Genomic DNA, 14,214 nt, shown 5'->3' with positions numbered 1-14,214 from the left:
TAATACTAGTCGCAGGTGCTCTAGATGTTGGTCAGATGTTGCGGAAAATACGACCCAAATACACTAAGCACGACTGCCATTTCAATCCTGCGAGCACAGTGTCCATCATTCGCTGAAACGTTGCAGGTGCGGGGCAGAGGCCGAATGGAAGCGGTTTAAATTCGTAGAGGCCATCAGGGGTTACGAATGCTGTCTTTTCACGCCTGTTCATCCACTTCTATTTGCCAATATCCACTCTTGAGATCCAGGGAGGATAAAAACTTTGCACATCGGAGCCGATCTAACATGTCGATACGCGGAAGGGGGTATACATCCCGCTTAGTTAAGCTGTTAAATTTATGGTAGTCGATGCAGAATCGAAGTGTGTTATCTTTTTTTCTTAACGAGCACTACGGGAGAAGCCCATGTACTGCTGGAAGGCTGAATAGCACCATCTGAAAGCATCTCCTCTACTTGCTTTTTGATGATCTCCCTTTCTTTTGGGGAAACTCTATACAGGTGCTGGCATACCGGTCTTGTGGCGTCCTCTGTTATGATTCTGTGCTTTGCAACAGACGTGCGTGTACCTTCGAGGAAGTGGAGAAGCAGTCAGAAAAATCCTTTATCAGGGCATGTATCTGTTTCTTTTGGGCTTCCGGGAGTCTCGGGTTGACAGTAATTGATCTGTCGACACTGCAGGTTCCTGGCAGAGCAGCTGACATTGTCGTTAGGCTGCATAATTCGGTCGCTTCACAGAACTTGTGGAAATATGCAGTAGCTGTTCCTTGTGCGATGTGTTGGAATTCATTTCCGAAATTCGTAAGTGCGACATTTGCACGGCCATTGCTTAAGTGCACAAGGCCCCGAGCCACGCAAATACCTTTTTTGAAAAAGAGCTCTATGTTTCCATTTGCTATGCCTTCATGGTCGTAAAATGTTAACCATTATACTGCAGCGTGGCGGCACAGTTACATCATCATCAACGACGCTCAGTGCAGCAAGATGCCGCTCCTCCGATTCTTCCACAGGTATATGTAGCTTGTTTTGTCGAGAAAGACACCGTGGACCGACGTAGGTTAATTATGGCGCCGTTAGGTTGTCGAAAATCCATTCCCAATATAAGTTCCCGTGAACATTCTGGGAGTACAATAAAGTCAGAAACGTAAGTGAAGCCTTTTATCATAAGTCTTGCGGTGCATTAGCCAAGGGGCGTAATAAGATGACCGCCTGCCATGCGTATCTGCGGTCCAGACCACTGCGTCACAACTTTTTTCAGGTGCTTTGCCATCTTGAAGCTTATTACCGAACAATCAGCGCTGGTGTCCACTAAGGCATTCAGCTCGCATCCATCTATTATCGACTGCAGATCTGATATAATCGTTTCGTTCCTGCACCTGTTTACTGGAATTATCTCATCATCGCACCGGAACCATGTTGGAGGATCTTCGTAAATCTGGTTATCAGTGGCTTCACCTCCACAGGTTGCTTGCTTCAGTTTTCCTGGTGTGGGCTTGGTGAATGACGCCTGGGCAATCTTGGAGATATGTGTGGGCTAGGCGATCGGTAGTGCATGAGTGATAGTGACTGTGGTTGACGTTGGTGAGGGGTAATGGGGCTTTGGCACGTGGACAAATCTTGTTAGATCTCTGCTGGCAGTTCACCGTTTCGGGGGCATGGTGCACTCAAGGGGAGACCCCTTAATCCAGCTTGATGGTACGGGTAGAACCTATACAGGTGACCCGTTTCTCCACAGTGAAAACACAGAGGCCTGTGCTCGTGGTCACGGCGGACGTCACTTTTCTGGGGCCTTTGTTCCACAAAACGAGGTGCACTACGTGCTGGAGGCGGTTAGGCGGCCAGTGGTTCCAGCAGACGAGGTGCATGCGTACTGTCAGCGGGTAGGGAACGGTTGTCACACTGCTCCACTACTGTGTACCGCGGGTTGCCCGAGTACGTCGGCGTACGTTGGGGCGCGCTGCATCAGCTGTGGCTAACGCTCTGGATCCCATGTGACCTACCTCAGTTCGTCCCGGACAACGTCGACGATCGATGGCGCGGTTGGAGTCTGAGGTGTCTGCAACTTGTTGAGCTTTTCCCTGATCACTGACCAGATGAGCTCCCGCAGGGCTTCAACATCATTCGGCACGCCTCCAGAGAATACATGGACAGGTGCACAGCTTGCCTCACGGTTGTATTGCCGATCCCGCTGTTCCAGCGTCTTTTCGATGGTTGTTGCTTCATATCTAAACTCGGCGACCGTGCGCAGTGGGTTGCGGACGAGAACTGCGAAGATTTCCTGCTTTACTCCACGCATGAAATGGCGCAGGTTCTTATCTTCACTCATGTTTGGATCAGCACGCTTGAACAGGCGGTACTTGTCCTCGATGTACATCGCCACGTTTTCATTTGTGAGCTGGTTCCTAGCTTGAAGTGCAATTTCCGCCTTTTCTTTACGATCCGTGCTGGCGTATGTTGCTAGCAGTTGACGTCAAAATTCCTTTCAAGAGGACAAAGAGGGCTCGTGGTTTTCATACCACATTTTTGCTAAGTCCTCCAAAGCGAAATATACGTTACAGAGCTTCTGTCTTTCATCCCATTCATTAAAGCTCGCCACTCTCTCAAACAGTTCCAACCAATCTTGCACGTGATCGAACAAGTCGCCATGGAATGTTGGCGGCTTCCGAGGTTGGGGGGGGCTTACGACCAGCTGTGCCGGTGTTATCTGGCTAGTCATTGTGGCGGTGTCTATTGTCTAAGTTTCCCTTGGCATGAAGAGAAGAGGGCTGAATTAGGGCTAGTCACCTCGAAGACGGCGGCAGGTCCGCTGGTCCACAGGATGGACTCGCTGGTGCTCGGGGCTACGCTGACTGGCTCGTGGGGCTTCGACTCATACCCCACACCTCCACCAGAAATGTAACGATGTTTATTTAGGGCGAACCTTTGCCCGCAACTAAAAGTCACTGCTGTCGTGAAGAATCCCCAGCAGTCGCGTTCTAAAACAGGCGTTGAATCGTCTTCTTCTTTCTTCTTGTGTGATCCCTCGTGCGCGTGGCGCATGCGAGCCTGGTCCAGCGGCCACTCGTGCCACGAAGATCGCTGCTTGTTGTTTCTGAACAACACTGCAGTGCGGCATGCACAGTGTCCAATACGAAGGGCGCACAACTTGAATGTGACCAAGTTGTCGCGCCAGTATTAGTATTCATTCAAACTCGCAGCTAGGCAGCTGTATTAGTTTGAACTCAGGTAGTGTAATAATTCCAGTTTGCCCGGACAATTCTCACATTGCCCTACTGCGTTCTTTATTATTATTATTATTATTATTTTTTAAATGTAGGGCACTGCCAGTCCCATCAGGGATTGCTGCAGAAAGTGCACTGAATGAGCAAGCATGTTATGTAATACCTGGCAAACAAGAGTAAGAATTAAGTAATGAAGACGTGTATAGAACAAAGAGAGCTGTGATATTCTACATAACATAACCAAAGTACGAGAGTTAGGAATTCGAGTGCGCACTAAGTGAACAACATTCTTGACCAACACTTACTGCTTCTGAGTTGCTGAACAACAACGTTACACTATTGAGTGTACATAGGCTGTTTGCTAACTTAGGTATACTGTATGTCTTGTTGATATGTTCCCGTTAGGTCCGTTTTCCCGGCACAAACGTTCGCAGTCGAGAACACAGAAATGACCCTATAAAGCTAGGCTCACTTTTTTACCGGTTCATACGTTCCCGGAATACATGATTCCGGGAACGTATGATTCCCGATTCCGGGAATACGTTCCCGGAATACACCAACGCTCCGTATGTTGCCAAACTGTGATCGTGTGATACGTTTCCCGGCCGCTAGATCCCATGTAAACAAGACAATGCACGAGACACGCGCGAGCGAGAACAGGATATAGCTGCCCACCGCAGCAACTTCACCGCAATACTCGCCCGTCCGTCTCACGTGAAAACGACGACGCGCACTCAGTTTCTCATTTCGGTGCCAGCAAATCTTCTCCGGGGTGGTAGCACGCCGTATTCACAGCTGTATCGCCGCCAAACCTATTGCGATAAGCATCTTCACCTATCTGTTTTACAGCGCGTGGTGCGTAGTGCCGTTGGTAGCATACCTACTGCGCGCCTTAAGTAGCCGATTGTCCAAACGCGCCGCCGTTCCCTGCTGCAGGTGGCGCAATGTGGGCATCACGTTTCGCTTCGGCGGCATCCGGCGTCGCCCACCAGCTTGATTTCGTTTCGGTTTCCCGTCGCCCTCTTGAACCGACACGCAATAGGAAAACAAGAAAACGCGTCTTGGGCCACCGGAGCGCCATCAGCTCGACGCGCGTCGGTGTCTCGTGCCGCAGCGATCGGCGCGAGGCTACGCATTACGCAGATGTCAACAAAAGTTATGTCAGTCAATTTTTTTTTAGTTATTCGGATCGTATGTTTTCCCGGTTAGTGCGTTTTCTTGCGTTTTTTTTTTCCAAGACGTATGAGCGAGATTCTACTGCATTTGCTGCATGCATGTGTTTTGTTTTTCTTTGCACTTTTTACATTTTGCTGTTGCAATATTCTATCACTATTGCCATATTTCTGCTGCACTTGCAGAGGTAGATTACCAGTGTCAGACCTTGCATAAGGAGTGCTGAAAGTGCAAGTGCTAGTGAAGTGGGCCTGTTGTGTACACTATTTAATTCTCATGGTAGGTCTCGAGTGTTACAAGTGTTGGTAAAACATACATTGCATGTACACATAAGCATGTGCATGTGCATGCACACACACAAGCAAGGATACCCTGTAAGCCTTTAGCGATTTCGCAGAATTGCAATGAATATTCTAGCACAGGAGCGAGCTTCTAGTGCAAGTAATGCACACAAAAATACATTATAATAAGCTCCTTTCAACATTTTTTTTAATGAAGAAATGAAGAAGAAAAAAAATATAGCACCTAAATTTGCTTGTGTGATTAGAACATCATAAAAATTCTCAGTATCATAAGCCTTGAAGGGCCCCTGCACCACCTCTGACAATGTAGAAAGCAAACACCTGCTTCTCTGTGGTCTATTCTAGTACCTTTTGAACACATTGTGATGCCAATTTCAATTCAATATAGCCACAGGATGTCACCAAGGTGAAATATGTGAGGCTGTCCCTATATGGGAAATGTCAGTTTCGATATGCTTTCTAGCGTGCCTTTGGCATGCACTCGTACGCTTGCTCCACTTCCTCACCTTGCCTGTGTGTCCTGCACAATCAAGTGATTTCACCTCATGTTTCACACTGCTGATGCAGCGGAAACAGCGTGTAGCCAAAGAGCACGGGGTCTTGACAAGTATAAGTTGTGGGAGTCCTTCGGTCTACCGGGGCGCAGTCGCTGCCGTGCCTAAGGCTCCGGACTTATTCGCCATTGCGAGGAAAACCTCTCCCAAATGCCTACCCCTCGACCGCGCGCCGTTTTCCCCGGGCGCCGCGGCCGCGTCCCGTGACGTCATGCTACGCGGCCCTGCGATTGGGTCGTGGGGCGTGATGTAGGGAAGAAGCCCCGACTGGGGACGATCGCCGTGCGCGGGGGAGTCGGGCTGCGACAGGGGCGAGCGCCGGTCACGAGAGGCAAGCTGCAAGGTACGTGAGCGACCAGCTATTTGCGTCCCCCTAACGCCCCGGCCTGGGGACGTTCACGTGCTTTGTCAGCTTGCGTAAGTGTGGCTTGCTGAGTGGCTTTGCGTTCCGCCCTTGCGGTAGTCGCAGGTGCTCAGTGCGTCACATTTTGCGTGTCCGAACCGTCGCAGACCATTGTCGGTGACGGGAAGCGCTAGGTAGCGTTTTGCGAACGCATTTCGGCCCGCGCGCGTAAACCATTGTTCGACGCGGCGTGTACCCCGCCTTCCTCGCCATCGGGAACCGCGGGCGCCGAGTGTACTCCGTGTGTTTGGGTGCAGTCTGGCACATGTTGGCCATTGGGGATCAATAAACGCCTTAACTGTCCTGGACGCCGTGTGTTCCTGGGAGAGCGCCCATGCGTACGGCCAGAGCCGTCCAGGTCTTTCGGCTCGGTGCTCGAACCTGCGGTGGGTCTATCGCCGTGCGCCGTCGTGCCGCGTCGTGAGGCTTCACTTCTCGGGGGCCACTTGGCGACGCCGTGCGCGGAGACGTACTGTGAGCCCACAAAGTTAATTGTGTTTTCAAACAAGAAAAGAGAGCTAACATGAAGTTTGACACTGACGCGTTGTCCTCATGTGTTTTAGAGAAACCTGTGGCAAAGAGGGCCTGTTGGCAAGGTAGCGAAGGAGGGAGAGGTATACTGTTCACTGGCCTTCGAGTTCGGAGTGGTTCTCCCATTGCCCCTACTTTGCATTGAAGTAGTCCTCGTTTCTCAGTGTATTTCTTTTGCCTTCCTCACTTGACAGGACCTGCTCCATGCAGTTCACGATGATGGTGCTGTGAGCCACCAGAGTGCTGGACAGCTTCCCCCTGTTCAGCAAGGTGAGTGAATCACTCTCCAGACAATGCCAACATCACCAGTGTTAGCATTGCTGTGGACCCACCTCATTAACTCAGTGGCTGTGGTGATCTGCAGCTGAGCACAAGGTCATGTGTTCACCTACCAGCTGTGTTGGCTGAATTCCAACGGGAGCAAAATGCATAAGGCCTTAAGTGTTTAAATTTAGGTGCATATTAAAGAACCCCAGCTGGTCAAAATTAATTCAGAGCTGGGGCCTCGGGCTGACTTGGCAGTGGGAGGACGCTGGCTCAAAAACACGCTGTCGCTGATCACTTACTAGTTGCCCAAATAGGCACAGGGCCTCCCCTAGCCCAACACTTGGCTTTCTTTGAGGATGGACAGTCCTGAGGAAGGAGCCCACGTCATGCAAATCTGGCTCAATGTTGTGGGCACAACATAATTCTGAAAATGGGGTCGGGGCTGCTGCTGGGTACCTACCAGTAAAGTGGGTACAAGTGCTCTCCCCGCCAGCTGCTCCACCATTATGGGACTTCAACGCTTGGAAAGGGTGAGTGTCCCAACCTGTGAATGTCCTCACCTAAAGGTTGCTTGGGGATGCCACAGGCGAAATTGCTGCTATGGAAGCAGGCCAGGCCATACTCTTACAAGGTTTTGTTGTGCCCATAGGGTGCAACAGGATTTGCGTGGTATGTGCTCCTTCCTCAGGACAGTTCACTCCTAAAGAAAACCAAGTGTCAGGTCGGGGCACACATGTGGCCATTTGAATAACTGGTGGGCAACTGGCAGCAGGGTGGTTTTGAACCCATGTCCACCTGCAGCCGAGGCCGACACTCAATCACAAGGCCTACTCTGATGACTCAGTACGTTTTTAGAAAATCAACAAAATTGTTTCAGGGTCCCTTTAACACCATCATATAACTTGATTTAACTTAGTAAATCTGTGTCTTTCCTTCCTTGTTTACCATATGCACATTTGATAGCAATTGCTTCTGAAGAACCTGTCGTTGGGGGAGCGTGGTTATCTGTGACTATGCAATGAAGCCAAGTGAAAGATTAAAGTAACACAAGTGTTCTAGTCTATTGTTGATATTTCCTTTGTGTATGTGTCAGTTTCCTTCACTTATACAGAGGACTAAAGGGAACCTGCTGGCTCGATTTATCGTTGGTAGTAACCAAATCAAGCCAACAGACAACTAGGCCAAGGAAAGATTTGGGGAAGTTTGGTGGGTTTTAATGCAAAGCATTATTCGCCTCATTCCAGCCACTTTGCGATAAGTAGCTAGGTTCCTGTGATGCCTCATTTTGGACTTCAATAGGGAGAAATGTGTGGCTGACAGCAGGATTGAACCTTTGACTTCCGGCACAGCAGCTCATTGCTGTAACCAATTGCACACATACTTCTCTTGTGCAAAAGCCAACTATCTCTTAACTCTTCGATGCATGCATACTGTACCTGTTTCTTGCAATCTTCCCTTGTCACAGCTAGGTTTTTGAGATGCTGTGTTTGACAGCATAGCCTTCAGGATCGGCCCACATTCTGCAGTTCTTCCCTCCTAGCTGTTAATGCTACGTAGAAGCTATGCTACACTGTATTGTGGCTTAGGTTGAACAAGTTTCATCATGTCTTTGCTGCAGTGCAAACTCTATCATTGTTTTATCAATCGCTGCATGACAGAGACATATGTATGTACGATTGTATAGCACGTAGTCACTTATGATGTCACAGTCTCGTCACTCCCGTCCAATGGCTATGTAGAAGCCAATAGTTAGCATATTGTAAGCTCACGCTGAACGGCCAGAGTATAAATCATGCCATTGCTATCATATGATCGTCGTCACCATTGTCTTCCTGCTGTCGTCACGCACGCTCATGTCACATATAGAACTGCTCACCTCGCAGAAGCCCGAATGAGGCTGGATTGTCAGCTACCTGCAAAATGCTTAACACAACGCCGATTCCTAGTCTGTGGGATCTACATATTTTTTTTTGTTGAAATGTAGCTATAATGATAAATAAGGAAATGAAAGTGGAAGAAAAGACAACTTGTAGCCTGTGGAAGCAAAAACCACAACTTTTGCATGATGCATGCAATGCTCTACTAATTGGGCCACAGTGGTGACTCTCGTCCCGTCTTCTTTCTTGGGAACCACAGGCATTATATACTCATAAACATGGAGCTGGATGTGTAGCATCCAGCAACCTTGCCATGAGTGGTGCAGGCTAGCACTCCAATAGCTAAATATGGGTACTTGGGTACTTGTTAACTCATACACAAGTGCCCAAAAGGTGCGCGGGAGGACAGCCTCTGCTGTAGCTCAATTAGTACAGCATTGCATGCATCAAGCTTAGGTTGTGGGTTCAGCTCTCACAACCACAAGTTGTTTCTTTCATCCAGTTTCACTTCTCTTTTCTCTATTATTTTTATATGTTTCAATTAGAAATAATGCAGTTTACGTCTCCTATGCTTTCCTTGGCTTCGTTGTCTGTTGGTCTGATATTGTTGTTATGTACAGAAGACAGCATATGTGACTGTGTTTTCGGAAGCGAAAGGCATGTAATGGCCTGGCAAGGCCATACCACACTCACAAGTGTGGCTGCAGTGCAATATGGCCGACATTTGACCTTCATGATGATCAGTGAGCAGACAGGCGAAAATTAAAACTGACATCCACAGGACTAGACCTGTGTTAACAGCTGAGCGTTCTGTGTGCTGAACATCACAAATAGTTTCCAATTCACCCAATTCACAATCCTTTTGTGTTGGACATTGATGTACGATGCAGAAGAGCAGCTGTTGTGCTTTTGTATATTGCACACGGCATGTGTAAAAATGTTGTGCTCATGTATGCATATTCAAAATAAATGTTTCACTCTGTGTGTCACCCTGTATAGTGACTTGTACTTGGTATGTCGTTGTGTCACTGGCAATTTGATCAGCTTATTCTAAGTTTACTTCATCATTGAACTTTTGAAGTAGATTCAGACTATCTTTTGACCAAAATTTTGAGGACGCCTAAGCTTCACCTTTAACAGCTGCATGCGATACCATTCAAAGATCCCTTACTGCTTCTCACGCTTGGCAACTGCAACTTATGTGACCGTAATGTTTACTGGGAAATGCTGGTGGCGAACGCTATGCACAAAGGTGAACGGGCGAGCTTTCTGGTAGAAATGTGGCCTCTTGCATGGGCCGCGGATGCGTGGAGACAAGTGCCATCTGGATGGTGGTGTTGCAAAAAACCGAGCACAGCGTGCCGCTCTATGAATGGTAGAAACGGCGATTTATGTTTGTTTCCGCATAACAGATATACATTTTCTGGTATATTCAAATTACATTCTGATGCTATCATGTCTGTACGTTGTGTTTAGGTTGTACTTTATGATTTTTCTGGCGCATCTTACTTTGAGGAATTCAATTATTTCAGTAACGCCTCTGTACCACGCGGAAGGCCGGCGTGGTTGGGGTTCAGAATGATTTTCCGCTAAACGGCATCCGACGCAAGACGCCAACACCATATTTTATCCGACACGTGGCCTGTAACACTATTGCGTTAAAATTGTACCCCCGCCATCGTTGCCTGCAACCTTGATCACCATGCATTTAAACCGGCCATTTTTAATGTGTGGTGCAAGAGCTTGTCCTCTGCAGACTATAAGTATCTGTGAGGATCTCTAAATAAGTAAAGGTAGCAAAATTCAAAAATTTTGGAATGTGAAAGCTACGAACTAGAATTTATCGTTTTGCTGATCAGCTGATATTTGAACAACACTAAGAGTAGTAAAGTCGATGCTCATTTGTAGTTTTTCGTTTAAACTATTTCCCAGTTGAATTGCAGCATATAACCAAAATTTGTTATGTGACCTTGTAAGGGTCCCTTTAAAGCAGTGAATGCAAAAACTGTTGCGATGGTTTTGAGTTTGTAAGTAACCATGCCTAATTCAATTCTAATGTAACCTGTGTACTCTATGAAACTGTCTTTGTTAAAGCTTTAGTTTAATGACAGTTTCAACCGTGGCTAGTCAACATGTAGGTGACAGTTGGCACTCAGTGGCACCAGCTTTTTGTATGTCTTGCAGCTTAAATAGAACGGTTAGTTGATCATGCATCTGTATTTTCTGTAACTGGGCCCGTTCGTTGCTTTGCAGAAACCCGGTCATATTCCGGTCTCGGGGCTTCAGTGGCTACAACTGGGAAATACCAGGGATTTGGAAATGCGCCGGTCGGTCCAAGTATGTTCTGCAGCACTATGCATTCTTGTTCAGTAATTAGCGTTACTAGCTTTTTACAAAAAGTGCTCACTGCTCCTTAGCTGCTGTTTCATTGACCAAAACAACTCTTGGGGCTAACACAACTGACCTTCGTGGCAGACATCACAGATGGCGGTACAAGAAATGTACATACAACACAGACATGTCGTCCGCACCGCTTGCTGTGTCGAATGTAAATAAACAAGCCTAGCTTCAGACTACCGTGCTTATAATCTATACTTAGAATTTTACACAGTAAAACGCGACTAGCCTTTGTCTTCAAATTTTTATCTGCTATTTATTGGTACAGCTGCCTGCTCGTAAGGCACTAAGCTAAAGAGTACATGATACAGTTACTACTGTGCTGTACACTGTACATGCTACTTATACTAGAGAGTACATGATTCTTCAGATGAGAGCACAAAAACAGTGACTAGGTGGAAGTGTCTGTAGGACTTTAGTATGTGAAGGTGTCATAAAACACTGGCATCACCAAAATAGAAAAAAGCAGAAACATAAAAGAAAATCATTCTTAAAGAACAATTTATAACTGCCTGCTTTTACTTCTACAGTAGATGACATGTAAGCTTGGCTGGGCAAGTCTTTAAAAAGCAAGAATGATGACTTCGACCAGCTTATTCCATTCACTCGTGCGTTTAGGCTCGAGGGAAGAAAATTGATGTGTGTGAGAGAAATTCTAAGACTTCTTTTTTTCTTTCTGTAATCTCATTTTTGGGGCTCGCAAGTAGGTGTTGTGTGTTAAATATAGTTGCTCAGTGATGCCAATATTTTCATAAAATATTTCATGTTTTAGTAATAGGCAAAGAGAATTTTGTGAGATTTTTGGGGCTCCCATATTGAACACTTTTTCACTGGGTAACAAACTGTCATACAATCACTGATCAGTGCATTCTGTCAATAATGAATTATGTGGTCGGAACTAGGAGGTTGACAAAGAAACTTTACGGGAACCTAAAGATTACGCCGTGAGCGATTGAACATAAAATGATAGGCATAACATTGAGAGACAGGAAGACGGCAGTATGAATTAGACAGCAAACACAGGCAGCTGATATTCTAGTTAAGTTTAAAGGGGCCCTGAAACACTTTTTAAACATAGTAAAAAAAAGAAACACTGTCTGTCTGTTAACGGGACTTCTGTGAACATGGGAGCCGAACATCATTACACTGCGTGTAGCAGGGAGTCTACAATCTCGTCTCAAAAGTGACGAACAGTTGCTCTCGCATCTGCAGTGCCGTCATCGAAAGCAGTTGGTTCACCAATGCATTGGCTGATTTCATGATTGTGAGAAGATTCTCAGTAATACATAATTGCTAATTTTGAGTTAAACAAGTGGAAAATATATCAGTCTGCAATCTCAAAAAGACAAAAATATTTTCATCTTTGTATTGTGCGTTGCTGTGTCTGTTGCACGTGGCCTCCTAAGATGGCACTGATGCATTGCGTAACATAGTCCACCACGGCTGCCACGGGTGCCGTGATGAGCCGTTTCACTGCCACGACACGAAAAATTTTTGCACCATGAGATTCGTGGGACAACATACGTCAGTATCCAGGCTATCTAATGATTAGTTAGAGAATTATTTCAGGGCTGCTGTAAGAGAAAGAAAAGTGGCTTTGGGCAGGCCATATTACCCTTTGAGGTACTTCATGTATAATTGTACACGCCAAGATGGTGCGTCAAGACCAGAAGCACTGATTAAGTAATGATAATTAAAATAGTCACACACATGTTGAAACACTTGTGATTGAACCTGTGCTGCAAGCTTGAATAGCATGTGTAAGGTGTCTTAGTAAAACAAGTTGGACGTAAAGGGCTATGGGTTTGCGGTCAGTGTCGATATGTCATCGTGTAGCAGGGTCACTCCTTTCGTTGTTTTTCACAATGGTTTCCATTCAGGATGTACCTCAACTAGCTGGATGGGAGTCTACCAAGTATCCTAGACATGAAGTGACTGGTATTCTCATGTCTGATGTTCTTGTCAAATGTTCTCGCGTGGAGCCCACATTGTGTAAAGTTGGCAAAATGCACTGGACTGAAAATTCTTTATCTGTTCTGCAGCTGTACGCTTTTCCTGCGTGTGAAGGCAGAGAAAATGTTGTGGAACTAAATTTCTATGGACACAATTAATCGGCACCTAAAGGAGATGTGTAGGGCAGATAAGTGAAGTCTGCAGGAGCGACAGAATGGCATGCCAAGAGAAGGGAAACACGGTATAGGTCAGCTGAGAATGAGGTTGTGGAATGAAACAGAAGAAAATTTGCAGGCATATCATGAAGCTATCTGATGCAAGATGGGTACAAATGGGGATGCCAGTCATTTCATGTCTAGAATACATGTCTAAAGAGGGCTTCATGCTGATGAGGCTGTAAAATAGTCTGCTGCTGCTCCCGACAATTATAAACCTTCCTTAACCCTTTAAGGATGAAAAAGAAAAAAAAAGAGAAAATACTTGTAAAAGGGACAGAATTTCGTTTTGTACACAAACCATTCTGTTAATAACACGAAGCAAGACCAAGTTAAAAGTTTGTCTAAGAAAGCCAAAATTTATTAGAAATAATTTTTTTTACTGTAACAATAGTAGACTTCACTGCACACAGGTTGGTTCTACTGCTTATTTTCTTATTTACACGCTTCAACACAACAAACTGTATCACAAGATCGCTCTCACTCAAAGAAGTTCAGCTCAGTCTCAATCACTACCCTTAATTTTTTTTTTTGAACAGTACTTGAATCATTTACTCTTCCCACGAAGTTCAAGCAGACAGCTGGCAACAAAATAACAAAAAAAAGAAGTATTTGTTCGCAACTTCATCCTTGAATAATGTTGCATAATCTTGAATAATCTTGCATAATCTTGCATAGTAACCTTGCATAATCTGGTGTGTTACAACAACCATAGAGCAGAAAATGAGCACAAATCGTCTTGAGGGCTACATGGGAAGCAAAACAGCGCTGAACGAGTTGGGCTCATTGGTTAACCTTTTTCCAAGTGCATGCATGACTAGCTCAGCTTGTTTTCTGTCCAGGAAGGGTTAAGCACGGTTTAGTTTAAAAAACAAAACATGCACAGTTGTTTTGAACAGCTTCTGGTTCATCCAGAAGTTTATTGGCACGCGAATATGCTCAACAATATGCCCAACCCACCTGCGCAACGTTTGGTTTATGTGCAATGTAAAATGGTCTCTTTAATATTTTGCTTTAGTCTTACATTTTTGTGCGCTTGATTCCTACAACATGGTTTTGTATGAGCATGCTGGCATGGTTATGGCCTTCTTTCATCTAGTGTTGCATGAGTAGAGGCCTTTGGATCGTCATATTTGGGGATCGAAACAAATGCAACTATTTCACAGTCAGCTGGCTTTCGATACCAAACTGAATACTGAATATTTCCTTTTGTCTTGAAAAGAAAAAGAACACATCGCTTAAACAATGCAAGTACATTAAGGTCCACCAAGGAACCAGAATAATTTTAAAATAAAGTTGATGCACGAATCCTTGAACAGCGTGA

At 45.8% G+C, this 14,214-nt stretch overlaps 1 protein-coding gene across 4 annotated transcripts in view; it reads left to right on the top strand.

Moving 5' to 3' along the window:
• LOC135915169 (AP-4 complex accessory subunit Tepsin-like) overlaps positions 1-14,214 on the top strand; it is a 63,485-nt gene that overhangs the window by 27,204 nt on the left and 22,067 nt on the right. For all 4 annotated transcript variants that reach the window (XM_065448206.2, XM_065448207.2, XM_065448208.1 and 1 more), the window contains 2 exons: positions 6,376-6,451; positions 10,579-10,662. In XM_065448206.2, coding sequence (XP_065304278.1) covers positions 6,376-6,451; positions 10,579-10,662 — 160 coding nt within the window. The remainder of the gene's footprint in view (positions 1-6,375; positions 6,452-10,578; positions 10,663-14,214) is intronic.

The sequence above is a fragment of the Dermacentor albipictus genome, chromosome 8 (assembly GCF_038994185.2).
Source record: "Dermacentor albipictus isolate Rhodes 1998 colony chromosome 8, USDA_Dalb.pri_finalv2, whole genome shotgun sequence".
Classification (NCBI taxonomy): domain Eukaryota; kingdom Metazoa; phylum Arthropoda; class Arachnida; order Ixodida; family Ixodidae; genus Dermacentor; species Dermacentor albipictus.
Note: the sequence above shows the minus strand (reverse complement) of the source record. Positions and strands in the feature narration are given on the sequence as shown.